The following is a 27,781-nucleotide window of genomic DNA, read 5'->3' as shown; positions in this document are numbered from 1 at the left end:
CCACAGTTCTTTGGGGGTTCCCCGTGGGGAAGCGGGGACCCGCGATCACCGAGGAGAGGGCGGGGCGAGGTGTCCGCGCCCGGGGGCGGAGCAGCCGCTGGGTGGGGCACCAGGCCACCGCCCCCTCGCTGCTCCCCGGCGGCGGCGGGCGGGGACGAGGCCAGCGGGGCGTCCGCGGCCGGCCCACAGCGCGGGGAGCCGGCGGTGGGAGGAGGCGGCGGCGGCCGGCCGGGCCGGGCCACGCGGGCGGCGGCTGCTCGGGCAGGTCCGGGCAGCGCCGGGCGGGGAGCAGGCAGCCGGGCCGGGCCCCCGCGCCGAGCCCGAGCGCGGACGCCGAGGCCGGGCCCCGCCTCCGGCCCGCCCTGCGCCCGCCGCCGCGGGTCGGAGCCGGGAGCGCACGGGCAGGCCGCGCGGAGCCGCAGCTCGAGCCGCAGCGGCGGCCGGAAGCCCGACGGGGAAGCCCGCGCCGCGGCGCCCGGAGCCGGGCCGAGTCCCGTGCGCTCATGGCGGGGCCGCGGGGCGCGCTGCTGGCCTGGTGCCGCCGCCAGTGCGAGGGCTACCGCGGCGTGGACATCCGCGACCTGAGCAGCTCCTTCCGGGACGGCCTGGCCTTCTGCGCCATCCTGCACCGGCACCGGCCCGACCTGCTGTGAGTGCCGGGCCGCCGGGAGGGCGCAGGGCGGGCCGGGGCGCGGGGCGGCGGCGCGGAGCAGGGCCGGGACCCCCGCCCCTCTCAGTGACGCGCAGCCGGGGCGGAGGCAGGCGCCGCCCCCCGGAGACCGAGACGCAGACCCTGCCAACTGGCCCTGGACGCCGCGCGGCTCACGGAGACCCCCGACCCGGGCCCCTCCCCCGCCAGGCTTCGCTGACCCCGCCCACTGGGCGCTGAACCGCCCCCAGGCTGGTCCCTCCGCTGGGGGCCGGGCCCCGCCCACAGGGCTCTGATTTCCGCCAAAGGACTGAGCCCCCAAGGCCTTGACTCTTTGAAGGGACACCGAGCCCTCCTTGGGGACCCTGGGCTTGTCCTCTTCGTCCTAAACTCTCCAACAGGCGCACTGAGCACCCCTTCCCATGAGGCCTTGAGGCCTGTTCCCTTTGTGGGGCCTCCTTGCCCCGAGTACAGTGAACCCCTTCTCTGCCTCCCTGATGCCATCTTTTCTGCGGGGCACTAGGTCAGTGCCTGGCACAGAGGACCCTGGGTTAACAGTGGTTGGATGAGTGGTTGTAAATATCCTCCTCAGTTAGGACACAGACTTGCCTCCCCAGGTGTGTACCCCACTGCCCCGGTGTCCTCCGTGGGACAGGGAGGAGGAGTGGCTTTGGGAAGACTCATAGGGTCCCATTGACAGCCACCAGCCGGCTCCTCCAGGGTATGAAATGGTCTCTTCTTGCTCCTAGCTGCCCAGAGATGTTCTCATGGGAAAATTTATTCAGAGCAGTTGATTTGTGGCTTCTGTCTCAGCTCCCTCTGCCTTTGGGCCCTGGAACCTCATTCATTCAATCACTCATTAAGACATTGAGTGAAAGTGTATCTGCTGCCTGCCATTCCTTGCACTTCTGCAAATTGAAGACAAGAGTCATGGTCCTTGCCTGCCTTGGCTGCAGCCCCCGAAGGGCTCTCTGGGCCTGGCAGGTTCTGGAGTCTTTCTGTCTGTCTCCTCCAGACCTGCACTCCCCAGGGACAGCACCTGGGAGGGCTTTGATGAAGGAGGGGAGGAAGGAAAGGGTTGTCTCAAGGATTCAATGGTGCAGATGCACTTGCTTTACTCTATACCATGTGGTGCAGTGTCTGGGTGGTGGGGCCGGCCCTGTGTTGGGCCCTGGAGGAGAGGGTTGTGGGGGACGTGGATGCAGACGTGAACAAGATGAGGTGGAGACGCAGGGGGGCTGCTGCCTGCTGTGGGGTGTGTGACGTCTGCACTAAGAGAGGCATGGGGTGGGGGGGCTCAGGAGTGGGGGCTTGAAGGATGGAGGAGAAGGGCACCCAAATTGGACCCATGCATTAGAGTGGGGGCTCGAGGGATCTTCTGTTTTTGTGGGGGGCAGGCGGGGAGGCAGGAGGCAGGGGACAGGGCCAGAGTGTGAAGGGACTTGGTCAAGCTAAGCCGCAGGGCGGCCCTGAGGCTGTCGGCATCAAAGTGCAGGCGGCTTGGTTTGCGTTCAGCTTCTCCATGTCCTAGGTATGCGACCTTGGGTAAATCACCGGACCCTCCAGGCATTAGTTTCCTCATCTGTAAAGCAGGGTTAATAATAAGACCAGGGGCCGGCCCAGTGGCGCAGCTGTTAAGTTCACGTGTTCCACTTTTCACTGGCCTCGGGTTCCCCAGTTTGGATCCCGGGTGTGGACATGGCACCGCTTGGCAAAAGCCATGCTGTGGTAGACGTCCCATATATAAAGTAGAGGAAGATGGGCATGGATGTTAGCTCAGGGCCAGTCTTCCTCAGCAAAAAGAGGAGGATTGGCAGTAGTTAGCTCAGGGCTAATCTTCCTCAAAAAAAGAAAAAGACCTACCTCACAGGATCGTTGTGAGGGTTAGATGAGGTAAGGAACATTCAATTAACATTAGTTACTATGGGTAGTGTTATTAGGCAGTAGGGGGATGATCAAAGTGTCTTATTCCTTCCTTTATTCAACAAGTATTTACAGAGTTGCTACTCTGTGCTGGACACTGGCTGGTGATGTAGATGGCAACCAACCAGCCAAGAGATGAACCCCACACAGTCTCTCACGGCCTCTGGGGGGAACAGATGTATAAGCAGTGATGATAATTCCATGTGGGAAGTGCTGTGTCAGAGGGCCAGACTGGGAAGGACTCCTAGATGTCACATAGTCTTCCAGGGGAGAGCAGGAGCCAGGTGACGGCTGAGGGAAGGGCGTTCTGGGCAGAGAGGGCCACCTGAGCCGAGACCCAGGGAGCAAGCGCTGCTGGAGCCCACAGCACACGATGGGGAGGGCCAGGAGATGTGGCCTGTTGCTGACTAAGGAGGGTGGACAGGGCCACAGGGCGCTATGTGGGTTTTAAGCAGGGGAGGGATGTGGCTGGAGGAGGTGTGGAGGAGAGGGCAGCGCCCTCATGAGAAGAGATCCAGAATCATGACCAGACATTCATTTGTAAGGCAGATCAATGCCCGGGCTGCCAGCCCATTGCACAGGAGAAAAACTGAGGCCCAGGTCCCACACAAGGCAGAGAGAGGCCCTCAGCAACGGGAGGGGAGGATGTCCGGGGAGGATGTCCGTAAAAATAGGGCTTGGGTAGGGGCCGAGGTCAGGAATCATCTTCCAAAGTGGTTCAAGCTCCTGGGGCGGAGGGCCTGCCTCTGCTGGGGGGCAGGGTTCTGCTGCAGTGTTCGGGAGCTGGTTCACTGCTGCCCCCTCAATCCATGCATCTTTAAGCTCCCTTGAGGGCAGGGACCATGTGGGTTTCACTTTTGAATCCTGAGATGTCCTTCATCTCCCCCAGAGTGAAATAGAACCTCACTGGCCTTTGAAAACTCTCAGACAATATCTATGCTACCAAAGCCCAGATGTGGATTAGGGACAGAGATGGGGGCGGGGAAGAAACTGGAGGAAAAACTGTAGTATCTTGGGGGCCTTTATCGTTTTCACACAGTTTCCAGCATTTGTTCATTCAATAAACATTTAGGGGCCGGCCTGGTGGTACAGCGGTTAAGTTCCTATGTTCCGCTTCTCGGTGGCCTGGGGTTCCCCGGTTCGGATCCCGGGTGTGGACGTGGCACTGCTTGGCAAAAGCCATGCTTTGGTAGGCGTCCCACGTATAAAGTAGAGGAAGATGGGCATGGATGTTAACTCAGGGCCAGTCTTCCTCAGCAAAAAGAGGAGGATTGGCCGTAGTTAGCTCAGGGCTAATCTTCCTCAAAAATAAATAAATAAATAAATAAACATTTAGTGAGTGCCAGCTAAGTACCAGGAACTCTCTAGGGTGTTGGGGGCACAGGGGGAACCACACGTGACCCTGGCCTTCTAGGAACTCTGCTGGGGGACTGAAATAAATGGCCAAGACAAGTTGCTTTTGTCTCATTTGGTCTTGGAACAAGCCCTTGTTGGGGGCTGGGCTGGTGTCCCCTCACTTGTTCACAGCATCACAGACCAGGAGGCTGAGGTTTAGAGGTTAAATAGCTGGCGTAAGGTCACACTCAGGCAGTGGCAAAGCGAGGGGAGGTAGGGACCCAGCTGAGAGAAGGAAGCGATCTGGCCAGAGGTGGCCAAGGCGGCCGAGGCTCGCACATCTCAGCTCCCCTCTGCCCAGTGCTGGCAGCCTTGGGGCACCTCATTCCTGGTTCTCAAGCTACCCTTTCCTGCCTTTGCCCATGGTTCATTGTACCTGGACTCTGCTGGAGAAGTTGGTCAGGGGCGGGGGTGCTTGCCCGCTCCCTATGTCTGTGAGGCCTGCCCTTTGCCAAGCCCAGATTGACCAGTCCTCCCCACCAGCCTGGGAGTGGTCCTTGAGCTTTCCCCTGTTTGCAGATGGGAAAATGAAGGCCACAAGGACCACTGACCTGCCCAAGGTCACATAGCCTGGCCTGGAAGAGCAGGGCCTGGGACCCAGGCCTTGGAGGCGATGCTGCTGCCTGCTCTGGCCTCTGGGCTCACTGTCTCAGGCAGTCAGGGCTGTAGTTTGCAGCCATAGATGGGCAAAGCCTCGTGTGGGTACACCCAGCAGGCTGCCGAACAGGAAGGCTGGGCCGCCTCCGCTGGTGTCAGCCACTCCAGCAGCCTGGAGCGTGGAGGGGGCGGGGGCATAAAGAAAGCCAGCCGACCAGCCAGCTGTCCCCTCCCAGGGTCCCCCAGGCAGGCCCTGCCACCTCTCACCTGTCCCAGCTTAGAAATGGGGAAACCCTTCACTGCTTCCCCAAGGGAGGGTGCCCTCCGGAGTAGCTGAGTGGGGTCGGCCAGCCAGTCAGTACTGGCAGCTCTGGAGTCTGTATGATTTCCAGTCGGGTTCAAACTTGTTCTGTTCCTGGCCCCATTAAAAAAAAAATTCATCTTCGGGCTGGGTTGGGGAGTCAGCAAATTGGTGTGGCTTCTCTGGGTTTGTGACGTGCAGTGGAAGGGCCAGAAATGTGAATTCCCAGGGCTGGGTGGCTTCCTTTCTCCAGGCCTCGTCTGCAAAATGGGGTAAATAACCTGCCACATAGAGGTGCTTTGAAAATAAATTCTAGGCAGGAGCTCAGCACAGTGCCCAGCGTGAGGCCCGCAATCCGTGGACGTCCCTGTTGGTACAGGCATTAGTCCTGGTCTTGGTTTTGTCTGTGCCACTGACTCAGGACACGGCTTCCTGGGGAAGGGCTTCCTGGGGAATGGTGTCCAGGCTTGCAGTGAGGGACGGCATCTTAAATGTGGAAGCTTGGACTTGAGCCCCGCCTTCCGAGTGATTTCCAGCGTCTGCTTGGATGCCTCCAGGGGCCATGAGCTCATCCTCTGCCCCAGCCTGGCAGCCCCGGTCTATTAGCATGTGCTTGTTGCCTCAGTTTCCTCCTTGAAAGTCCACACATGCCTCCCCAACCCTGCTGCGCCCCGCTGGCTTGGATGAGGTCACCTCCACTTGGCTCCTTCCAGCTCCACACCCCTGCCCCCGTCACCTCCTCAACGCTCCTCCTCCCTTTTGCCTCTTGCAGAGATTTTGATTCGCTTTCCAAGGACAATGTCTTCGAGAATAACCGTTTGGTGAGTCCCCAGACAGGTGGAGGCCCAAGAGGCTGTGTGTGGGGGTGGAGTGGGCAGGGGCCTTGCAGGGCGGGAGCTGAGGCTCCTGGACCAGCTCCCTGAGGAGCGGCCTTGCAGTTGGTCCCTGGCCGCTCCTCTCCCTAGCCCCTTCTTCCCTCTGGCCCATGGGTGCCTGGAGTACCTGGCCTCCCCCTTCTCTAGGTCATTGTGTGGGCCACACCCACCCCTGCCCTGGTCCCCCCATCCCACTGAAGGAAGCTTGGCCTTGTCTGAGGGGCACCCACTAACCTGCCTCCTTCTCCTCTTCCTGCTATGGCTGCTTCTGTCCCCACCCCCACACCTGCCTCCACCCCTGCACCTGGCCCCACCCCCACACCTGCCCTCACCCCTGCCCCCGCCCCCCAGGCCTTTGAAGTGGCTGAGAAGGAGCTGGGGATCCCTGCTCTTCTGGACCCCAATGACATGGTCTCCATGAGCGTCCCCGACTGCCTCAGCATCATGACCTACGTGTCCCAGTATTACAACCACTTCGCCAGCCCTGGCCAAGGTGAGAGGGGGACAACCCTGCAGGGAGGCTGGCCCTGGGGACCCTGCTAGGGATGTGTCCTACTGTTTTCTGAGCTGCAAACAGGCAGCTGGGGAGGCAGCCACATCATTCATTCACTGGATCATTCATTTGCTCATTGAACTATTTATTGAATAAAATCACACTGTGCTGGGCCTGGGGGTGCAGCTGTGACCGAGGTGGCTGCCCCATGGAGCGGGCAGTCCTGAGGGGGAGACAGACGACAAACACGGGAAGCAGTAATTGAGCAGAGTAATGTCAGAGGAGAGGCAGCAGGGCGAGTTCATCCGCTGCTGAGTTCACCTCTCTGGCACCCAGCCTCACTTCCTGTTTGCAGACACTTCCCTGAGGGTTTTTTCCTCCTGCAGGGAAGTGGCCCTGTGGGACTGTTGTGCAGTGTCTTCCCCAGAAGTGACCTTCAAGGCCTAGGAACTGGGAGGCTGGGGAACTGGTGGGGGCGTGGGGGTGGGGGGCAAAGATGGGGGAGCTACAAGGGTACTTCTCTGCCCTGAGTCAGGTCACTGGGTGTCCCCAGCCTCCTGCCTGGAGACTCTCCATGCAGGAATCTCTCCTGGGGACAACTGGGCCTCTCCTTCTGCAGAGAAGAGATAGGCCCAGAGAGGGAAAGGAGGAAGTTGAAGGTCACGCAGCAGGAACACCAGTCAGGCTGGGATGAGAATCCGGTGTCCTGAGCTGTGCCGGGGCACTACTGTCCACAGACCTGAGGGGGTGGCCTCCTTGCCCCTCCCCTGCCCCATTTCAGTCCTGCCTCCTGCCTCTGCTCTCCATATGGACAATCCCTGCCCATCTTTTTGAAAGAAAGTGTTCTGTGAAGTCAGGGGTTTTTTTCTTACTAAAAGTAAAGCATGCTTACTGTAGAAAATTTAGAACATAGAAAAAAGCATAACCTGTTACTACCCCCATAATGATAGAGATTAATGCCATGATTGAACAGATAACATCATGTGTATTTTAACAGAAATCAAAGTGAAAGTATTTCTCAACCACCAAGTCTTTGGTGAGAAGCAGTAGGATGGGGGTTAAGAGCATGGACTCAAAATTTTTTGCTCTGCCATCTACTGTCTGGGTGACAGTGGGCCACCGTGGTCCCCCTGCTGCCTCAGTTTCCCCTTTGCAGTGGGCCTAAGAATAGCGCCTGTCTCACAAGGTTGATGTCACGAGTGAATGAGGAGATGTGAGCCTGTCTGGCTGTGACTTAGGACTCAGTGTGTTATTATGGCTTCTTTCTGGTTAGAGTTTAGTTGCTTACATAGACTTATGGGTCAGTCTTATCTTCCGGAGGGTTCCCTGTCACCAAGCTCCACTCTTTCTCTGCTAAGCTCTTCTCTGGAGGGCTGCCTTCCGGGACCTGTTGGGGGAGGTCGGGGGGTGGTCCTTGATAATACTGTAGGTGGGGCCTGCTCTGTTCCTGGGTCCTCCCTGGGGACCCTGGGGTGAGGGCGTCCTCGTGGGCCCAGCCCCCCAAGCTGTGCCTGGGCTGGAGTGCCCCCGGGCCTGTTGGGATTGTTGTTGATAAAAGTACAGTTTGTGCTTTTCATACAGCTTGGCCCCTAAATGCAAGCCATTTTTATCCCACCTGCTGTGCAGTCAAAGGAAACACAGTGCTGTGTTCCCACCCTGGAGGCAGAGCTGGCTGTTAGACACCCCACATGGTCCTGGCTGTGGCTGTGCTTTCTGGGCAAGTGGGGATTTCAAGGGCGATTTCGACCAGGCTCAACTTCCCCTGGTCTGGGCAGCCTTGGAGCCTGGCCCTGGCTGAGACACCTCAGCGCCGTGCTGTGTTCAGCTTGTGCCAGTGAGCCTGGGCGCTCGGCTGACCCCTGCCCTCCAGCAGCCACAGTCTGGTCTACAACCAGAGTGTGAGGAGGGAAGCCCAGCGGCTGTAGGGAGTCTGAGGAGGGGTGCCTGCCCCTGCAGGGTGGCAGGGGCGGGTGTCATGAAGATAAAGTCCAGCTTCTTAGTGGGGTCCCTGAGGGCCTCTCCCCACTCAGCTCGCACACTCCCTGCCCCTACTATAGTCATCCTGAATTTCTTGTGCTTCCTTTTTTTAAAATTATTTTATTGAGGTCATACTGGCTTCGAACATTGTGTAAATGTCAGCTGTACATTGTGCTGCTTTGAATACACCACATGCCTTCACTGCTAAGCCTTCCTTCTTGATTCTCCAGCCCCAAACTCCATTTTCTGTTCCTCCCCTTCCTCCCCTCCCACCCCTGGCACATTCTTTTCTACTCATCCTCTCATCTTCACATTTGCCTCCTCCAAGCAGCCTGCCCTGATACACTGCAGGTGCCCTTGTAGCCCCTGCCCCGTGGTGAACACATGAGCCCCTGGTCATAATTTCTTGAATTCTCCTCTCTTCCCATACAGTGCCTCTCTGTCTAGTTCTCAACTATGTAGCCCCAGCACCTGGCACTTATTCATTCAACAAATATTTATGGAGCCCCTACTGTGCACCAGGCACTGTGCTGGGTGCTGGGGAGAGAGCCAGGAATGAGACAGACTCACAGAGCTGCAGTTTGATGGGTGGCGGAGGGAGAGAGGACAAAGTCATAAGTAATATAACTTCAGACAAGTCCAATGAAGGAAACAAAATATGGTAATGGGATGAAAAGCAGTGGGGGTGGAAGTGGCTACTCTAGATGGGTGGTCAGGGAAGGCCTCTCTGAGGAGGTGACATTTGAGCTAAGCCTTGAACAAGGAGAAGGAGGAGGCCATGGGAAGATGTGGGGAGGGATGTTCCAGGCAAGGGGGCAGCAGGGGGCCGGTATGCTTCAGGGGAGTGAGGGGGAAAGAGGAGATGAGGACGGGGCAGGGGGCTGGGACCTGATTAGGCTGCTGGGCTTCCAAAATCTTAGATCACGACTCAGGGTAAGAAATCCGTTTCTCATCACAGTCCGAGTTCACACACACATATGTGACTGAAACAAGTTTCAGGAAACGGCCCTTCCCCTTGCAGCATGTGATGTGGGCAGATATTTTCTGGTCTGTTTCATCTTTTAAATGTGCTGGTTGCAATCCACTAGATTGATTTCGGGACTCGCTAAGGCGTTGTGACCTGAAGTTTGGTAAGTGCCCTTCTAGACCACAGTGAGGCGCTTGGATTTTGTTTTTTAAATTATCCTAAGTAAAACCGACCTTTTTTTGGTGCACAGTTTCTGAATTTGGGGCCTTTATTTTACTCACTGGGTGCAGAGGAAGTGCTCGGTGCATGTCTGCTGAAGGCGTGAAGCGGGGAGTCTTGGAGGAGGCTCAGTGGGGCGGGTGGGTTTCTTCTGGTGCGAGGGAGCATAGGAGTGGTGTGGCCACACCTGCTCACTGGGGTGTAGGAGGGCAGCCCCCGGTGGCCCCAGGGAGCTGGCCCGTCTGGCCAGCACCATGTGGTCCTTTCTTTTCCTTTCCTTCAACCCCTTACCCTGTGGGAAGGAGGCTGCCCATCCTGCCACATTCTGGGTGCTATGAGTTCTGTGATTGTGCTGTTGCCTCGCTGTTCACACTGCCCGGTGCAGTGGGAGTCACTGTCCCACCTGTGGAGGCTCAGAGAGGCGGTAGCTTGCCCTCGGCACCTAGCTTGGCAGAGGAGGCGGCCTCTGGCCTGTGAAGCGGGAGCCTGCTGTGCTCCCGCTGCGTTGGGTGGTCTGCCCAAAGGTGATGGCACTGAGCTCCAGGGTCCCCACTTGACTCAGGGTCTCCATCCTTTCTCTTGGCAGCCGGTGTCTCACCACCCAGAAAGGGCCTGGCACTCTCCTCCCCGCCATCCGAAACACCTGCTCTATCAGAACCAGGAGGCGGGGCTCAGGTAGGCAGGTGCCTGGGCTGGGGCGAAGGGAGGACTGCTGCTCAGAGGGTGTCCTCGGTCCTTGTCTCGTTGGCCATGGAAGTAGAATCTCAGAGGCCAGGGCACGGGGCAGGGGCAGGAGATGCAGGCCTGGGCGGGGGGCGCAGGGCAGTCCACAGCACTGGCTTTGCCGTCCCGGGACTGAGGGGTTCACACGTGTGACAGCAAATACCTGCCTTGACTCCTGTTGAGACAGAGCTTTAACTTCCCAGCGTGATTCTGTTTAATCCTCTCAGCAACCCTGAACATCAGTATTATGTGCTCTGATAGACAGATGAGAAAACTGAGGCTCAGAGAGGTTTGGTCATTTGTCCAAGGGCTCTCAGTCGGGAAGTCAGGCCATCCTGCCAGTCCCCTGCTCCAAGATGCTTAGCGGGTGACCCCAGCCCTTCACATCTGGACAGCACTTCCCAGTGTGCAAAGAGCTTTCCCTCCTGCTCCCATCTGCTCCTTGCTGCAGGAGCTCCCGAGGGCCGGGAGCCCGGGCCAGGGCAGGTGCCCGGCGAGCGTGTGCAGGGCTGAGGCGGGCGGGGGTTGTAGGATCCCAGTTTGCAGGTGGGAATCCAGGGCCCAGAGAGCCAGCAGCTTGCTCAAGGTCACGGTGCTTCGAAGTAGAGAAACTGGGATTTTGCGTCTGCTGTGGCTGTAGGAGGGGAGGCAGAGAAGGCAGATGGCATGGGTCTAAGAGGACAGTCACCCGTCAGGGCCACCTGCAGGGATGGGCGAGGGGCAGGAGCAGCCAAGGGGAAGGGTTCTACAGCCAGGAGCTGCCTTTCTAGGGGGAGGGCCCCAGAAACTGAAGTCAGGAATTTTGTTTCCATCCTGACTCAGTGACCTTGAGCAAGTCTTTTCCCCTCTCTGGGCTTCAGTTTCCTCCTTTGCAAAATGGTGACAATCTCCCGTCCTCCGCTTCTCTGGGGCTCTGAGGAAGCACATTACCACCGTAAAGCTCAGTGTGCACTTGGGGACAACAGCCTTGGGGGAGGGGAAAGGGGGAGTGTTCTTGAACAGGGTGACTGGTGAGCACAGCCCCCTCCCCGTCTGCCCACCCCGTCCCCTGCAGGCTGAGGAGCTCTCCTCTGGCAGCCTGTCAGAGCAGGGCGCCTGCCGGACCCCCAGCAGCACATGTGCGGCCTGCCATCAGCACGTGCACCTGGTGCAGCGTTACCTGGCCGAGGGCAAGCTGTACCACCGGCACTGCTTCCGGTGAGTGGCCGGGGCACCTCGGGGCAGGGGCCTCACCCCCACCACCCCGGTACCGGGGAGGGAGCACACGCGGATTCAGCACCACGGTGTACCAGGCGTCTTGCCAGGTCTTCATGCCGGAGCCTCTTCTCCCCATTTTACTGATGAGCAAACCAAGGCGTGGTGAGGGGAGATGACTTGCTCAGTCACATAATCAGAGACAGAAATGCGGCTGGAGCTCGGGGGTTCTGCCTCCAGCCCCGGAGCTCTTTGAGGCCAATCACCTGATGATGGTTAAGGAGCAGAATGTGCTTTAAAAGCTGTTGAAAAAAGAAAGGATAGAAAAAAAAAGTCACAGTAATACCTTGCTTCCAGTGTGTGGCTCCCAGGGGAAGCCAAGTTTAAAGAAAATGGAATAAGAGGCAAAGAAAAGACAAATAACTTAGAAAATGTATGAAAGCATTTTATATGTTACAAAAAATGAAATCAGTAAGGAAAATTGATTAGTCCAGGAAAGCCAGGGACCGAGAATTACGACATGCATTCAATCGTGGGTCAATGTGTGTGTGTTTGTGAGTGTGGCGGCAGAACCTTGAACCCAGGGACCTCACTGCAGAAGTGAGGTATCATGGGGGAAAAATCTTGAGCAGGGAACCTGTACACCAACAGAGTCATGTCTGGCTGCGAGGACACTGTTTTAAAAACTTTTTATAGTGACCCCCAGTAAGAAATACTTTGACACTCTGACCAGTTGTCAATATATCCCTGAAATAAAACTTGGGTAAATAGATGCACAGCTGGAATTAGAGATTCATAAAACAAGTGGGATCCACTCTGATAGATTGTATTTTATTCTATTTCATAAAAAATAAAACAGGGGCCCGCCCCGTGGCCAAGTGGTTAAGTTCACGCACTCCACTTTGGTGGCCCAGGGTTTCACCAGTTTGGATCCTGGGCGTGGATATGGCACCATTCATCAGGCCATGCTGAGGCAGCGTCCCACATGCCACAACTAGAAGGACCTGCAACTAAAATATACAACTATGTACTGGGGGATTTGGGGAGAAAAAGCAGAAAAAAAAAAGAAAAAAGAAGAAGATTGACACCAGTTGTTAGCTCTGGTGCCAATCTAAAAAAAAAAAACAGAAAAACTCACCAAAAACAAAAAAACCTTGGTTGCTTGAAAACCACTCAGTTGCTATCCCGAGCCTCTGACCAGTGTGGTCCACACAGTGGATGGCCGCTCGGAGGGACCTTTGCCTCCTCTTGCAGCACAAGCTGGGGGCACATTTCACAAGCGTGTTGCTGATTTCACGTGGGTTTATTGTTCTGTGACTCTGACAGTTGCCATCTCCATTTTCCTCTGGGAAGTCTGAGGTATCAGACAGGATGCAGGCTGGCAGTTGGGAAGAGGGGAGGCAGGAACAGCCTGGGCTGCTGGAGGGAGGGTAGCCAGGCGCCTGGGCCGGGCTGCCCAGTCAAGTCGAATCTCCCCCACCCTCTTCTCCCCGGCAGGTGTCGGCAGTGCTCCAGCACCCTGCTCCCCGGAGCTTACAGGAGCGGGCCTGAGGAGGGCACCTTCGTGTGTGCGGAGCACTGCACTAGGCTGGGCCCAGCTGGGCGGCTGGGGGCCAAGCCTGGGCTCCCCCCACAACCAAAGCAGCAGCAACTCACAGAAGAAGCCAACGATGTGGAGGGAAGCAGCTCCCACCCCGGTGCGGCTGCGGGGGCTGAGGTGGACGAGCCCAAGGCCAGCCCCGAGGCCCGGCCTCAGATCCCCACCAAGCCCCAGCTTCCTGGCAAACCCCAGGAGCTGGCCAGCCCCCCGGCCAGCCGCCCCACGCCTGCCCCCAGGAAGGTCTCAGAGAACACAGCCCCGACACCCCCCACGCCCCGGCCCCGGTCCAGCCTGCAGCATGAGAACTTGGAGCAGGGTGGCAGCAGCGGCCTGGTGAACGGTGAGCAAGGGTCCAGCAGGGGCCAGGTGCTTGCTTGGGTGGCTGGCATTTAAATGTCCGTGTGCACAGGGAGCATTTGTGGGGCCACACTCTATGCCCATGTATGCCATGTATGTGCCAGGATTTCTGTGTTTCTGAGGTTATTAACTCATGTGACAAATAGTTACTGAGGCCTCTCTGTGCCGTGCTCCATTCTCCACGCTGGGGGTACAGCTCGAATAAACCAGACACGGATCGCTGCCCTGCTGCCCCATTCTGTGTGTATCAGGCTGTCCTTTCGTGTCTGTCTTGTATGCTTCAGTTTCGGGGTGTATAGCGAGTGCACACTGTGTGTGTCATGTCCCGAGTGTCTCTGGGACTCCGTGTGTCCTGGCCAGTCTGAGCGCACGCTTCAGGTGGCCTCCCCTCCTGTGCACAGCCCATGTGCCTGGCCATGGCTGGATGTCTGGCAGGGAGAGCTCAGGGCCTGGGGACAGGGGACAGGCGAGGATGCGTCCCTGCTCAGGTGGGCCCCTGATGGCTCTCCCTGGGCTGGTCTAAACTGTGGTGGAGACCCTACCCCACTCCCTCATTGCAAGACCTTCCCAGATGACCTCCCTGGGCGTCCATGGGCTCTGGAAACAGGCTCCGTGTAACCTGGGATGCGCTGGGTAGCCATATCAGTGATGCCTGGGGGCCTGGGGGGAGATGCTCCTGGGGTCTCCCTCTGGGACTTGCTCAGTTCTGTTCCATGTGGGGGCCCAGTCTGGAGCTGGGCACGGGGTTAGAGATATGTTCAGACTTATATGTGCCTTTGAGGTGCTGCCAGTCTTGAGGGGGACACAGGTACACACGTGGGGATGTCGGTAGAGTGTAGAAGTCTGTTGAGATGGGGGACACAGAGGCTCTTGCAAGATTCATGGAGGATACTTGGGAGTCAGGGGAGGCTTCCAGGAGGAGGTGGCAGTGGGGCTGAGTTGAGACAATATTTCCTGTCCACATTGGGCAAGTGTCTGAGGGACACATGGGTTCCCCCTTCTCACCTGAAATACAAATGGGGTCTCCAGGTGTCCTGGCCTTGTCCCTGTGACCTTCTCTACCTGTCACTTTCGGTGCTTATGTGATCTCCCTGAGTGCTGGGCTGGGAGTGTGAGGGTGCAGGTGAGGTTGCCATGGCCACCTGGAGGCCACGACCTGTGGGTAGGAAGGAGGGGCATGGTTGGTGAGGCGGGCACTCTGGTTGGCTCCCCGGGTGCCCGCTCTGCTGCCCAGCCACAGCTGCCAGCGAAGGCCCATCTCACTCTCCTTTCCCATCTAGGAAGGCTGCACGAGCCCCCCGTCCCCAAGCCGAGAGGGACGCCCAAGCTGTCAGAGAGGTATGCTGGGCCTGAGAGGCGTTCAAGGCCCCGGTGGTGGAATGGGGGTTCCCCTGGGGCCCCCCACAGGGGCAAGGCTTCCTGTGAACACGTGACCCACCAGCACACCCTCCCAAGAATGGGCAGGGCTTATCTCTGGGTGGGGCGGGAGCGCTGTGCCCACATCCCCTCCCCGAGGCTCCCCTGGGATTCCGGCTTCTGGGCAGTGGGGCCTGGTGGAGATGCCGCCTCTGGAGTCTCTTCACCTCTCCAGCCTCCCCTGCCTCTGTGACGTGGGAGACCTGGGCCTTGCTCTTAGAGTTGTGACAATTAGCAGCAGAGTACAGAAAGACCCAGAAAAGCTCCGCTGTATCCCTGGCTCAGATCCTCCCCCACCCCTGGGCCCCGCGTCCTGGTGAGGTCGTCTATTTCTGGCTGATGTTTGGGAGCCGTGCTTCCCCGTGGTGGGTGAGGGAGAGAGGCGGGCCGCAGCCGGAATAGTAGTTAACGCTCAGTGAGCACGTGCTCTGTGCCAGGCCTGACGGTGACCTTGTGAGGCAGGGATGATCTTGTCCCCATTTCATGGGTGGGAGACTGATGCAGAGAGGGCAGGTGACTCTCTCAAGGTCACACAGGGAGCCGCTTGTGGGTCCTTTCCTGGGCTGGGCTCATGGGGCTGTGTGATGTGAAGGTTTGCCCTCTCTGGGCCTCGAGGGGCCCAGTTGGGATGTGACTGTAACAGTCCCTTTCAGCCTTGGGCCCAGATTGGCCGCCCTGGGCTGGGGGTGGGAGTAGAGAGGGCGCAGTTTCTCATCCTCCCCCTTTGAAAAGGACTCCTAACCGTCCAGAGAAGGACAGAGCCCCTTTTGCCTCCTAATGGTTTCGGACTCTTCTTGCTACCCTCCAGGGCGCCAGCCCCCAGGAAGGACCCCCCATGGATCACGCTGGTGCAGGCAGAGCCAAAGAAGAAGCCCGCCCCCCTGCCCCCGAGCAGCAGCCCCCGGCCGCCAAGGCGCGACAGCAGGCAGGGGGAGAATGGTGGCCCGGAGGAGGCGGCCCAGGGGAGCCCGGCGGCAGCCGGCCCGGAGCCCAAGCCCTACAACCCCTTTGAGGAGGAGGAGGAGGAGCCACCCGCTACACTGAGCCTGGCCCCTGGGCCTGGCCTGGCCCCCGCTGAGTCTACACCTAAGTCCCTGCACCCCTGGTATGGCATCACCCCCACCAGCAGCCCCAAGACAAAGAAGCGCCCTGCTCCCCGAGCGCCCAGCGCATCCCCACTCGGTGAGTGCTGTGCCTGGGAGCCCTCCTGACAGTCAGAGCTCTGGGCTCGGGTGCCTGGGTCAGCCCCGGGTGGGGAAGGGGATGTGGCACAGCAGGACCCCCTTCAGGCCAGGTGCCACATGTTTCATATGTTTCCTCTCATTTAATCCTAGAGCAAACCTGTGAGGTAGGTTTTATACCCCCGTTTTGCAGGTGAGGAAACTGAGGCACAGAGAGGGTAAGTGATTTGCCCAAGGCCTCACAGCACTTACAGTGGAGGCTGGATTTGAACCCAGGCTCCAGACTTCATCCTCTTGACCCTTTGTAGCCCAGCTCACAGGGCTGTTGTGAGAATTAAATGCTATCCAGTGAATAGAGTCGGGCTTGTGGAAAGCACAGGCAGGGGTGGCTCACATCCCGCCTAGCTCGTCACTGTCCTCAACTGCCAGGCTCCTCAGCCTCTGGCCTGGCTGTGTGTGATGCAGGCCTAGTGACCGAGTTCTTCCTTGCCTCTGTCTGTCCTCAGTCTCTTCATCTGGGAAATGGTGATGGGGGCCACCTCCAGGGCACTGTGCTCCCTCCGCCTGGCCCTGCCTCTCATGCAGCCACGCTGTGGTTTTGGCTGTCACCGTCTTGCAGTCTTCTTAGGCACTGGGCCGGGTCACCTTCCACCACGGCTGGGGTCTGGCTGCCTCAGAGACCTCTGAGGAGCCCCTCCGACGGTGGGGCCGAGAGCATGTCAGAGATGAACAGAGGCAGGTGCTCAGGGGTCTGGGGTCCCTGCTGGAGCCCTGGGACCCTCTAGCTGAGTGTGGTCGGCCGAGTGGAGGTGGTGGGTGTGTGCGGGTATAGCTGGTGGGCTGAGCTCTGAGTCAGACACAGCGGGGTCCAATCCCAGCCCTTGCCGGAGCAAGTGCCTTCTGCTCTCTGAGTCTGTTGCCTCATCTGGAAAATGCAGATGGCGATACTTTGAAGTATGGTATCTGTCAGGGGCGTGAGGGTTGTCGTGGTGCAGGGCAGTGCCTGGCCCAGAGCCGGCCACTGCGGGGCGCCCACTCCTCCCCTTCGCTCTCCTCCCACCTCTGCTCTGGAGTTGGAGGCAGAGGAGAGATCAGCCTCGATTTTGTCTGCCCTCCCCTCCCCTGGCAGATTTGCCTTTTAAATTCGGCTCTGCTTTGGGTCAGATCAGACATGGAGGGAAAGTGGAGGCAGTACCATGCTGGACGAGGACATCAGGGCCAGTAAGGACACCCAGGATTCGATGTGCCACGAGGCAGGATGCCAGAGCCCAGAGAGCACAGGATGAATTTGGATGGTTTGTCCACTAAGGACCTTGGTCCTCTCATGTGTTTGCTGTTCTCTGGGCCATGGCCTCGTCTGGACAGGGAAGGACTTGGGTTTCCAGGGCCACCTGCAGCCCTATTGAGAGTGGAGTGTGTTAGGTGAGGCTGGAAGCCCTGACTGTGCCCCTCGCCTGGTGCCCACTGCTCATCTCTTTGTACAGCTCTCCATGCCTCCCGCCTCTCCCACTCAGAGCCACCCTCAGCTACCCCGTCGCCAGCCCTCAGTGTGGAGAGCCTGTCGTCCGAGAGCTCCAGCCAGACCCCCGCTGGGGAGCTTCTGGAGCCACCAGTCGTGCCCAAGAGTTCCTCAGAGCCTGCTGTCCACGCCCCCGGCACTCCTGGGACCTCCACCAGCGTCTCTGCCAACTCCTCCCTGTCCTCCTCTGGGGAGCTGGTGCAGCCCAGCGTGGCCCGGATGCCTCAAGCCAGCCCTGGCCTTGCCCCCAGTGCGACGGGCAGCCCGGGTCCCCAGCCAGCCAAGCCCTGCAGTGGCGCTGCCCCCACCCCTCTCTTGTTGGTTGGAGACAAGAGCCCTGTGCCTTCTCCTGGAACCTCGTCCCCGCAGCTCCAGGTAAAGGTGAGTGCCTCTCCCCCGTTACCTGCTGCTGTCCTGTCTGTGGATGGGGCTCTGGTCCCAGGGCAGGAATGTCCAGAGCCTCCATCTTCGCTGGCCTCTGACTTCTTGACTGACCTTGGCTGTGTACATCTACCCTTTCACCACTCCATTCACTGAGGCAAAGATTCACGTATCCATCCTTCCGTCATTGGCCAGACCTCCCATCCATCTACTCACCTGTCCCCTGTACCAGTCCTCCGTGAATTGATGCATCCAGGGACCCGGTTACCTGCTTATCCTGTGCACTTACACATTGGGACGCATTCCCCCAGCCACCCTGCGTCCGCACATCCTTCTGTCCACACTTCCATTCACTCAGGCCCTGTTGATGCCCGAGGCCCCTCCCAGGCCCACCCTGCACTCCATCTCCTCTTGGGTGGAGTGGGCATGAGGAGGGTCCAGCTGGGCGCCCCTCCCGGGAGCTCGTTTGCCAGATGACCTCTGTGGACTGTTTGTGTACTTGTTTTTCAGTCGCATGTCAAGAACTGGGGGTCCCTGGGTGTCAGGACATTCCTCTGGGCATCTGGTTCCTGAGGGGACCTCTCTTGCAGCCATAGCCCCTTTGGGCCACCATTCTGATCATCCACTTTCGCCCGGGACTCTGCAGCCCTCTGAGGGCCCAAGGCTTGTCCAGCCCCAGGTGGAGGGTGGCAGGACAGCTCACGTGGGGGCTGTTGTCGTGGGCTGACTGACCTGACAGAGGCTGGGTCTGGGGACGGGGCTGAGCTGTTAGTCCAGCCCCTACTCATGCGCCTTTCAGACATTTAACCTTCCCTGGCCCGGCCAGCAGCCTCCTATCCAGCTCTGCCACCCGCTGCTGTGTGACCTTGAGGAGGCCCTGCCCTCTGGGCCTCGGGCTGCTCTGAGGAGCCCCAGGGCTCCTTGGTGGTGGGGGGAGCGGGAGGAGGCTGACTTTGGATGCCCCCACTTTAGGCAGTTCCCTTTAAACACCTGTTTCCTGTCTTGGGGTGTGTGAAAGGTTGGTTTGAAGTTCTGTGACTGAGAAAAGGCTGGGAACCCTTGCGGGGCTCGAGGACGTGGGCTGTTGGGCCCTGCTGGGCCCCTCGGGGTCTGACTGTGGAGGCAGCGGGCAGAGCCCCAGGTGGGCTTCCTTCTGGGACGCCCCCCACTCCCACCCTAACCCCAGGATTAGGAGAGAATCCCAGAGGCTGTGGGGGCAGGAGACGGGGGTCTTGGGTGGGTGCTGGCCTGTGGGGACCCAAGCCTGTGTCCCTGCCATGCTGGACTCGGCTGGCACTTCCCCTGCTTCAGAAATCCCAGCAACTACCAACCGGAGGCATTCGCTCCCCGGGAGGGGACAGCACAGGTGAGGTGACAGGGCTCCCTCCTGCCGCCCCTGCCACTGGGAGAGAGCTGGGTGAGCACCCCCGGGAGCACTCCACAGCCTCAGGTGAGGCCTCTGTTTCCGCTGAGCTGCGCAGAGTGGTTGGAAGACGTTGGCCTTGCCCACGTGGAGGCAGGGCCCTGTCCCTGTGCTGGCGTCAGAGAGGGCAGGGGTCTCCCCAGAGGGACAGAAATGTGCAGGGTTCTGGGTGCACAGAGCCGGGCACAGAGGACAGGGGTCTTTCCTGGGCAGCGAGGGAGCTAGCCTCCTCCTCCACCTGCTGGCTACATGGAAGGTGGGATCCCTGCTTTGGCACGTCCTGGCTGGGCGACGCTGGGCAAAGAGCTTCACCTCTCTGAGCCTGAGTGTCCCCTCTGGGAAGAGCGTGGTTGTGAGGCCTGAATGAGCCACTATAGCTCCGTCTGGCCCTAAACTCCTGACTGCTGCCCCAGTGCTGGATGGCTGCCCTGGCCCTGAGACAGACAGATTTTCCCCCTAGCTTGGGCCCTTGGGAGGTGCGTGACCTTGAGCCAATTACTTAACTTCTCTGAACTTGAGTTTCCTCAGCTGTAAAATGGACATTAGAACAGCCACTTGGCGGAGTGGTTGTGAGAACTAAGTAAGAATGTGTTGGAGTATCCAGTGCAGTGGCTGCACGTGGGAGGGGCTCACATATGGAGTGTTTGTCGAATGGCTGAGTGCATCAGAGACTGGTTGCTGGAAGATGCGCTCTGTCTGGGCCCTCCTCACCCGAAGGCGAATCCTCCTGCCTTGGGCTCCAGGCCTGCTTTCCGTAGTCGCATGTGATCCTGTGGGGGTGGGAGGGTGCCTTACTGTCCCATCCCATCCCCAGACTTATCCTCTGTCATGTCTCCCTGCCTTTAGTCTTCCTGCAAGGAGAATCCTTTTAACAGGAAGGCGTCACCCACAGCGTCCCCAACCACAAAGAAGGTCACCAAGGGATCCAAGCCAGCGAGGCCGCCGGCCCCAGGACACGGCTTCCCGCTCATCAAGCGCAAGGTACCAACTGGGAGCTCCCTGACATCCGGCCAGTGGGGCCTGGGCCCCGTCTCTGGGCAGCCTCAGGCTTCCTGTGGGACTCTCGAGAGGATGGGCTGCCTGGGCAGCTGCCCTCAGATGTCAGAGAGGGGCACTTGGGTGGTCCAGCTGGAAGGTTTCACTTGGAGCCTGGGGCGATTCCGAGCAGATCAGCTGTTCTCAAGCGAGCGCGCAGTGGCTGGTGCATTTCACTTGTTACTAACAATAGTTCAAGGGTCCAAGTGCTCACAGGATATTCTTCTAGTTGAACAGATTAGCATGTCCTCAAGTTTCTCTCTCTAATAGAGTCACTTCTCACAGCGTGACATCATTTCTGGAGTGGCAGGGAAGTGGGAGGGGCTGCCACGAGAGGCAGGAAGTTCTGCCTCCCTCTGGGTGTGCCTGTTGGCGCTGGGGCCAAGGGCATGGAGGGTTTATAGCTCTCCCCTGCGCCACACTGGGATCCCGCATCTGGCCATCCCGGGGTGTGGGACAGAGCCAGGCCCGGGCCTGTGGTGGCCACTGCTGGCGGAGAAATGCCAGAGCTCCTGGCAGCAGGCAGGTGGGCTGTTCAGGTGACCAGGGTGCTGTCGGGCAGGTCCAGGCTGACCAGTACATCCCCGAAGAGGACATCTATGGAGAGATGGACACCATCGAGCGCCAGCTGGATGCCCTGGAACACCGTGGGGTCCTGCTGGAAGAGAAGCTGCGTGGTGGAGCGAACGGTGCGGGAGCTGCTGGGAGGGCCTGGAGGGTGGGACTTAGGGGTCGGGGGAGCCTCGATGGCTCCTTCGAGGGTGGGAACTGCCGCTAACCCTGGCCTCCGTGGGTGTCTGGCTTCCAGAGGGCCGTGAGGACGACATGCTGGTGGACTGGTTCAAGCTCATCCACGAGAAGCACCTGCTGGTGCGGCGGGAGTCGGAGCTCATCTACGTGTGAGTCCTCCCGCCCTCGGCCCCTGCTCCCCTCCTCGGAATCCGTAGGGCTTGGAACAGCAGCTTTCCTGTCTTCCCTCATCACTGACAGCACAGGGCAGGGCGGCCGTGCACAGGGCAGAATTAATAGTCGGCTTATTCCCACCCTCCAGCTTTAAGCAGCAGCACCTGGAGCAGCGCCAGGCCGACGTGGAGTATGAGCTCCGCTGCCTTCTCAATAAGCCAGGTGAGTGCAGCCATGCGCTCTCCTCTGGCACCTGCCTGGGCCTGGGGCCATGTAGGAGAGGGCCTCGTTCTTCCCCTCCAGGCTGGGGAGTCGACGTGCAGCGCTGATGAGGAGGTGCAGGCAGACTCTGGGAAGAGGGCCAGAGGAGGAGAGGACCAGGGGTGCTGTCTGTGTCGTAACAGGTGATAAATAGCTCGAGCCACAGTAGGAGAGGGAACAGCGTGGCCAGTGTGGGGGTGTGGACACACGTAGTGTCAGGGATGAGGGGCTACAGTGAGCAGGACCAGGAGCAGACTGGCCTGTTTTGGCCGCCCCCTCTCCTGGAACATGTGGTGGGCAGGTCCTCAGTGAGGAGGGGCTCAGGCTCCAGGGCCCAGGGCTGCCCCGGATGAGTGGGTGATAGCGACGCTTGTCCAGAGACAGCTCTGGGCTCACAGCCATCAGGCCAGAGCATGGACTTTACCAGCGGGGAGTGAGGGGGAGGTGGAAGGACCCCCTGCACAGCATGGCTCAGAATGACTCTAGGAGGGAGGGACGGACGTGCTCCGAATGGGAGCACGATGACTGGGAGGGAGTCAGACAGTCCTGTGTCCTGTCACTGACATGCTTGGGGCAGAGGACAGGGGAGGCTGGATGGGTTTCTCAGCCTCACCGAGCCTCAGTGGCTTCAAGTGTAAGATAGGATGAGGGTACGCACCCTGTAGGGTGTTCTTGGGATGAGGGGACAGTGGATGTGGAAACACTGTCCTCTGAGAGGCTGATGGTTGATGGTTAGCATGTGGCTGAGTTGGGGGTCCGTGGCCGGAAAATGGAGTGAGCCGCAGACTGTGGAGTGTCCAGAGCTGGGAACCAGGGCTCTTGACCTCTTCCTGTGGCCCACGTGGTCGGCATCCCTGTTCCCATTTAACAGATGAGGCAATGGAGAGCCAGAGAGGTGGAGAGCTTTGCCCACTGGTGTGGAGCTGGGCTTCTGTCCATGTCTGTGATCTGGCCTGTCCTGCACACACAGCCCTCCTCTCTGGGACAGTGGCCCTGCCTCTCTGTTGACTGGGGAACTTGCGAGGCTGGATGGGACCCAGAGATAGGAGTGTCCCTGGGGAAGCCACAGAATGTCCCAACCTTCTGCTGCCGTCTATGAGTCACTCCCAGATCTCGGGCTGGGGCATGGCCGCCACTCAGAGGGAGCCGCAGCGACACCTGGTGGCTGGAGTCGGCGCAGTGCCCATGTACCCCAAGCCAGCCTGGCGCTGGGCTTACTCTGTTGCTTCTCTAGTCCTCTGTGTGGTGGCAGCGCATCCCGGATTGGGGACATAACTTACCCAGGCCCCAGATTTGGGAAGTGACGGAGCAGGCTTTGAACTGGAGTGGTGACTCTGAAGCCCATGCTGTCCCCAGAACTGTGCTGGGTTCCCTGCTCCTGAGTCTGGGCAGGGTGAGGCAGAGGGGCTTGGGGCACAGCTGAGGGGCCTCAGGATGTTTATTTTGAGATGGGGAGGCCTGTGGTGGCAGATGTTGTAAGGCGAAGGCCAAGTATGGGCATCCATCCCCCAGGGGCCTGTGGGCTGGGTGGGAGTGGGGTCAGAGAGTGGTCCTGGGGGAAGGCTCGGGTTCTTGAGAGGAGGCTGGAGGGGCAGCAGGTGTATGAGATGTCAGGGACACCTCCTGGCCGGGCTCCCTGCCCCCAGGGTCCCCTCTAGTCTGCCCTCCTTCATGGCATTAGGTGAATGCCCCAGTATGCCACTTCCGTTGTGTTACTTCTGCCTGAGGACCCGGGGTCCCTGTTCACCCGCCTGCTCCGCCAGCCCGCCTTTGGAGGCTCCCAGCAGGCCCAGCAGATCCTGCCCCCTCCAAACCCACCAGTGAATATTGGTTGAACGAGTGAATGAACAGAAGCAGGAAGCCCTTTGGCCCACGCTGGTCTCTGTTCTCAGAATGCGTGTTGTGCTGGTCCTTCCAAGGCCCCTTGAAGGGTTTTTTGGTAGGCAGCCTAGTATCCCTGGTCTCCTCTGTAACAACCTTCATTTCTCCAAAAGCCTGTGATCCCCACCCGTCTGGGCTCCTCCTTCCTGTCCTCATAGGATTTAGCGTGGGGCTGGCCTGCGGCCCCCTTAGCACTCAGGTGTTGGCTCCTGGCTTCCTGGGAAGACAGGAGCGTTTCCCCACCACTCACACTCCCAGCCTTCTCCTTGGGCAGAAAAGGACTGGACAGAGGAGGACCGGGGCCGGGAGAAGGTGCTGATGCAGGAGCTTGTGACCCTCATCGAGCAGCGCAACGCCATCGTCAACTGCCTGGACGAGGACCGGCAGAGGTGAGATGGCTGGGGAGGGGCTCCCCTGGGGGTCCTTGGGGGAGGGGCCCACAGCAGACGAGGCCAGCCCTGCCGTCACTGCCAGCGACCCCAGCGCACCCTTGCTCAGCCCTGGGTGGACTCAGGGGCTGGAGGGACTGAGAGATTATTGGTCCTTCTTCCTGCGGGACACTCAGCTTCCCTTTTCGTTTCAGGGAGGAAGAGGAAGATAAGATGTTGGAAGCCATGATCAGGAGGAAAGGTGAGGCCCCTCCTGGGGCTCTGGTCCACTTGATCTCCTGGAGGGCGAGGGCAGGTTGAACAGAGGGTTGGAGTGGGCACCACAGGGATGATGTGTGCGAACTCCCAGCCTCTGTTTTGCTGGGAAGGCCGTGTGTGCGTGGCACAGCCTTCGGCCGGGAAGGCCATGGTCTGGGCAGGGAGGGTGGGTGCGGGATGCCCTGGTGCCACAGGAAGGACTGTGGTGCGTGGTGAGCTCTCTCCCAGTGTGCTTTCCCTTGGGCTCTGCGTTCCTCCTTGAGATCTGCAGTTCGTCTTGGAGGGGTCTGTGGGCTCAAACAGCAGTGCCTGCTGGGGAACAAGATCGTGCCTGGAACGGTTCAAAGAGCACTGGATGGAAGTCAGGAGACCTGAGCTTAATCTTGGTTTCCCCAGTGACTCACTCTGTGGCTTTGTGGTTAAGTCTGGACTCCAGTCAGACGCTGGGATTCCAGCCCTGGCTCTGGCGCTTACTAGCTGGGTGACTTTGAGCTAGCCACGTCACCCTCTAGGCCTCACTGTCCTTGTCTGCAGAACGGGGGCGATGGAGGCACCCCCCTCAGGCGTGTGCTGAGTAAGGACTGCTGGTATAATGTGTATGAAGCACTTAGCCCAGGGCCTGGCCCCTCCAAAGAGCTCAGTTGGGGTTAGTCCATTTCAAAACCCACGGTTTCCTTCTCTGTAAAATTGGGGGCCAGGACAGATGATTTCTGGGATTTCTTCTAGCTCTGACAGTCAGTGTTTGTGTTGTGACCCACAGAACTGTGAGCACCAGCCGAGCAGAATGGAGCCTTATAAAGGGAAATTTATACCATGCTTCACAGTTTCCAGATTGTTTCCCAAAATGGGAAATGCGTGTAGCTCTGGGTCCTTGCCAGAGCAGTGGGAGAGGGCTGTGGTTCCCATTCTGTAGGCAAGAACCAGAGGCTCGCAAAGGTGCAGGGACCTGCCCGAGGTTCCACACGAGGAGAGGGTGGAGCAGGGCAGGCTGCATCCCTCCCTGTGGCCTGCCCTGATGGGCTCCCCTTTCTCCTCTGCAGAGTTCCAGAAGGAGGCTGAGCCTGAGGGCAAGAAGAAGGGCAAGTTCAAGACCATGAAGGTGCTGAAGCTGCTAGGAAACAAGCGTGATACCAAGAGCAAGTCCCCCGGGGACAAGAGCTAACAGCGAGGGCCGCCAGCTGGGGACCTCCACCTCTCCTGGCTCAGCTCCCGGGCTGTGCTCCGCTGGGAGGCACCCTGTTCCCCTTCAGGATCAGTCGAGAGGAAAGATGACTTATGGGGAGGGAGCCTCTGGGTGATGGCCTCCCCCTCCTCAGGGTCCTCTGGCTGTTCTGGGCCAAAGAGTTTTCTTCCCTCTTCTCTGAGCCGCAGGCAGCTGAGGCTCAGCCCTGCCCAGCCTGGTTTTGATGACTCCAGATGCTGTGACTGACCCAAGGAGCAAGTAGGGTCCTGGATGCAGGGAGCGGGAGCGGCCGAGCGCAGCTGCCCACATCCCGCCCAGCCCCTGCTGTGATGGGCAGCTCCCTGGTCCCTCTTCCCTCCCCCACATCCAGCTGGGACTCTTAGCTGTCAAAGTTCTGACCCCAAGGTCCTCCCACCCACGAGGTCTGCCCGTGGTCGGCCTCTGGCCCGGCCTCCTGCCTCGGGGGCCGCCCCCTTGGCAGGCCAGCACACAGGGCTGGGTCGCACTGGCTTCTTGCTGCCCGAGTCCTGCCTCTGAGGCCCTGCCTTCCTTTCCAGGGCATGCGGCCCTGGATCTTTCTCCTCACTCAGGAGCTCTATTTATGAAGCCTCTAATTAAGTTTGAGTTAGTCACTGTGTCCTCAGACACGAACAGGCCTGGCGGACAGATCCTTCCCCCGTCCCTCCAAGTTCAGGGAGGTGCTTCCTTCATCTCCCCTCGTTCTATAGGAACGAAACCTCACTTCCCAGGACACGGGGCTGTGGCGGCTGTGCTGGGTGGGCGGGGGCCTCTGGGAGGCAGGCCCCGGCTGCAGCTCTGGTTCCTGACCCTCACGTAGGTGCTAATCCTGGCTCTTTAACACACTGTAGTCTGGCCCCTCATTTAGGCTAGTTGTGTCCCCCTCCCCCAGGGCTCAGGGATGGTGGGTCCATTGTCACCTCACACCCACCCGCCTGCCTGTTGTCTCTTCTCTCCTGTTCTCTCCCAACTTGTTGCCACCTGCCACCAAAGGACTGATGGCCGCTCCCCCACTGGGATGGCTGTGGGAGAGGAGGAGCCGAGGGGACACCGCCTTCCCCCGGGGAACGTGTCCAGCAGCTCTTGGTCAAAGCACTGTTGCTATAAGCTATTTCTGGGGGCCTCCAGGGCCCCTTCCCTTAGCACTCCTCTGGGAGAGATCGCACTGGATTGACTCGCCAGGGTTTTCCTCACCGACAATAAATGGAGACAACCTCAGCTGCCAGAGCCAGGCAGCCTGGGGGTGCTTTTCCCTCGGCCGGGTCTGCCTTCTTCCCTGCCTCCACCGCGCCTTGTGGCTGGGCATCTCTGCTTGCCCAGGAGGGCCATGTAGGGCTGTCCACCAACAGGGGCCTTGGTCTCACTGCCTGCCACCGGGCAGGACCCCCTTCCTCTGCAGGGAGAGGTGGCTCGTACACCTGTGTAGCCCCTGGCAGTCAGTCTCCTTCCAACAGTGCCTGTTGATCTGGGACTGGGGTCACCAACTCCAGGGCCTTTCAGGGGCCCGGCAGGTAACCCATATGAACTGGGCTGCGTGTAACCTGAGGGCTGGCTCCTTTAGGCTGTCTCGGTGTCAGGAGATGGGTGGTGTGGACTGGGGTGTCTGCCACAACTAGAGGGAGAGGTTCTTCCTCACTTAAGTCAACTGTAGCCTGTGGGAATGTGGGCCCCATGTGGCCAGATCTTTCCATTTTTCAAAAGAAGCTAGAAATCCAGATTGTGTGTGTGTGTGATTTGTAAACGTTGGCAACTAGTCTGAATTTAAACCGAGGGTAGGCAGTGTTGTCATGGGCTGAATTTGTCCTGGGTTCTCCAGTTTGCTGCCCTGGGGCCACGTGCTGGGGCCTTTGAGGTGGAAGACGGCTGTCCTGGTCATGCGGCACCCTCTGCCCTCAGGTTCTGGCAGGTGTGGACACAGGCTTCCAATGGAATGTTCCTGAGCTGGCCCTGATCTGACCCTCTCTGCTTATCTGTGTGAGGCTGCAGGGCTGTGTTTATTCTGCAAACCAAAACTCGTCACGTGGCCTGTAGGATTATATGAATCCCTCCAGGTGGGAGAGACTGTTGAAAACTTCCAAAATATTTTGATTTATGGGGACGGGAAAATAACAGAATACCAGAGAACGCAGGGCTCGTGGTTGTCAGAAGATGTGGGGACTGCCGTGTACTGTCTGCCGGGCCCCGGGGGCTGCTCTTGTGCTCATGTGTCTCCTCAGCAGCCCTTTAAGGCAGGGCCTCGGACGAGCGGTCGGAGCCGAGGCTGGTGTTGCCCAAGCACACAGAGCACCGGCCGGGACCAGAACTCCAAAGCCAGGCTCTTTCCGTCTGGATCCCTCCAGCGTGTTTCTCTCTCTGGGCCGTGGGGTTAGTGGGAAGACGTAAAGCCCACTTTAATCCTGAGTAGGCTACTTGCTAGTTCAATGACCTTGGTTATAGTATCTTGGTAAGCTCCATTTTTCATATGGGTAACCAACCATCACAGGAGTTTACTGAGAATTAACTCAGAGTGACATCCAGCACCTACCACACTGCCCTACCATGGGGCTCCCCAGAAGTGTTCGTTCCCATTTCTACGTGAAATACACAAACAGCTAGAAACCATCTGTGCTTGAAAAATTCTAACTCCTTGAACAAATAAGCCTTATCCCTCTGAAAACAAAACA

The 27,781-nt window shown here is 59.0% G+C and overlaps 1 protein-coding gene across 4 annotated transcripts; it reads left to right on the top strand.

The window, feature by feature from the left end:
• Positions 1–156: 156 nt before the first annotated feature.
• MICALL1 (MICAL like 1) lies at positions 157–26,833 on the top strand. Of its 4 annotated transcripts, none has more exons than XM_044779894.2 (16): positions 157–649; positions 5,638–5,686; positions 6,092–6,233; positions 9,983–10,071; positions 11,174–11,316; positions 12,811–13,253; positions 14,551–14,608; positions 15,495–15,868; positions 17,352–17,767; positions 20,037–20,171; positions 20,788–20,914; positions 21,034–21,124; positions 21,277–21,350; positions 23,545–23,659; positions 23,854–23,900; positions 24,958–26,833. In XM_044779894.2, the coding sequence occupies exons 1-16, from the start codon at positions 504–506 to the stop codon at positions 25,077–25,079; spliced, it is 2,571 nt and encodes an 856-aa protein (XP_044635829.1). In that variant the 5' UTR covers positions 157–503; the 3' UTR covers positions 25,080–26,833. The 4 variants fall into 4 exon arrangements, with proteins under 4 accessions (XP_044635829.1, XP_070362995.1, XP_044635833.1 ...); XM_070506894.1 differs by having other exon boundaries at positions 354–649; positions 17,382–17,761; XM_044779898.2 differs by having other exon boundaries at positions 354–649; positions 17,382–17,767.
• Positions 26,834–27,781: the final 948 nt, after the last annotated feature.

The sequence above is a fragment of the Equus asinus genome, chromosome 4 (genome assembly GCF_041296235.1).
Source record: "Equus asinus isolate D_3611 breed Donkey chromosome 4, EquAss-T2T_v2, whole genome shotgun sequence".
NCBI classification, from domain to species: Eukaryota; Metazoa; Chordata; class Mammalia; order Perissodactyla; family Equidae; genus Equus; species Equus asinus.
Note: the sequence above shows the minus strand (reverse complement) of the source record. Positions and strands in the feature narration are given on the sequence as shown.

Coding starts and splice junctions, on each gene's coding strand:
- MICALL1 (XM_044779894.2), top strand. CDS start 504: ATGGCGGGGCCGCGGGGCGCGCTGCTGGCCTGGTGCCGCCGCCAGTGC. Junction 6,234..9,982: donor CTTCGCCAGCCCTGGCCAAG/GTGAGAGGGGGA, acceptor TTCTCTTGGCAG/CCGGTGTCTCACCACCCAGA. Junction 20,915..21,033: donor GCTGCGTGGTGGAGCGAACG/GTGCGGGAGCTG, acceptor TCTGGCTTCCAG/AGGGCCGTGAGGACGACATG.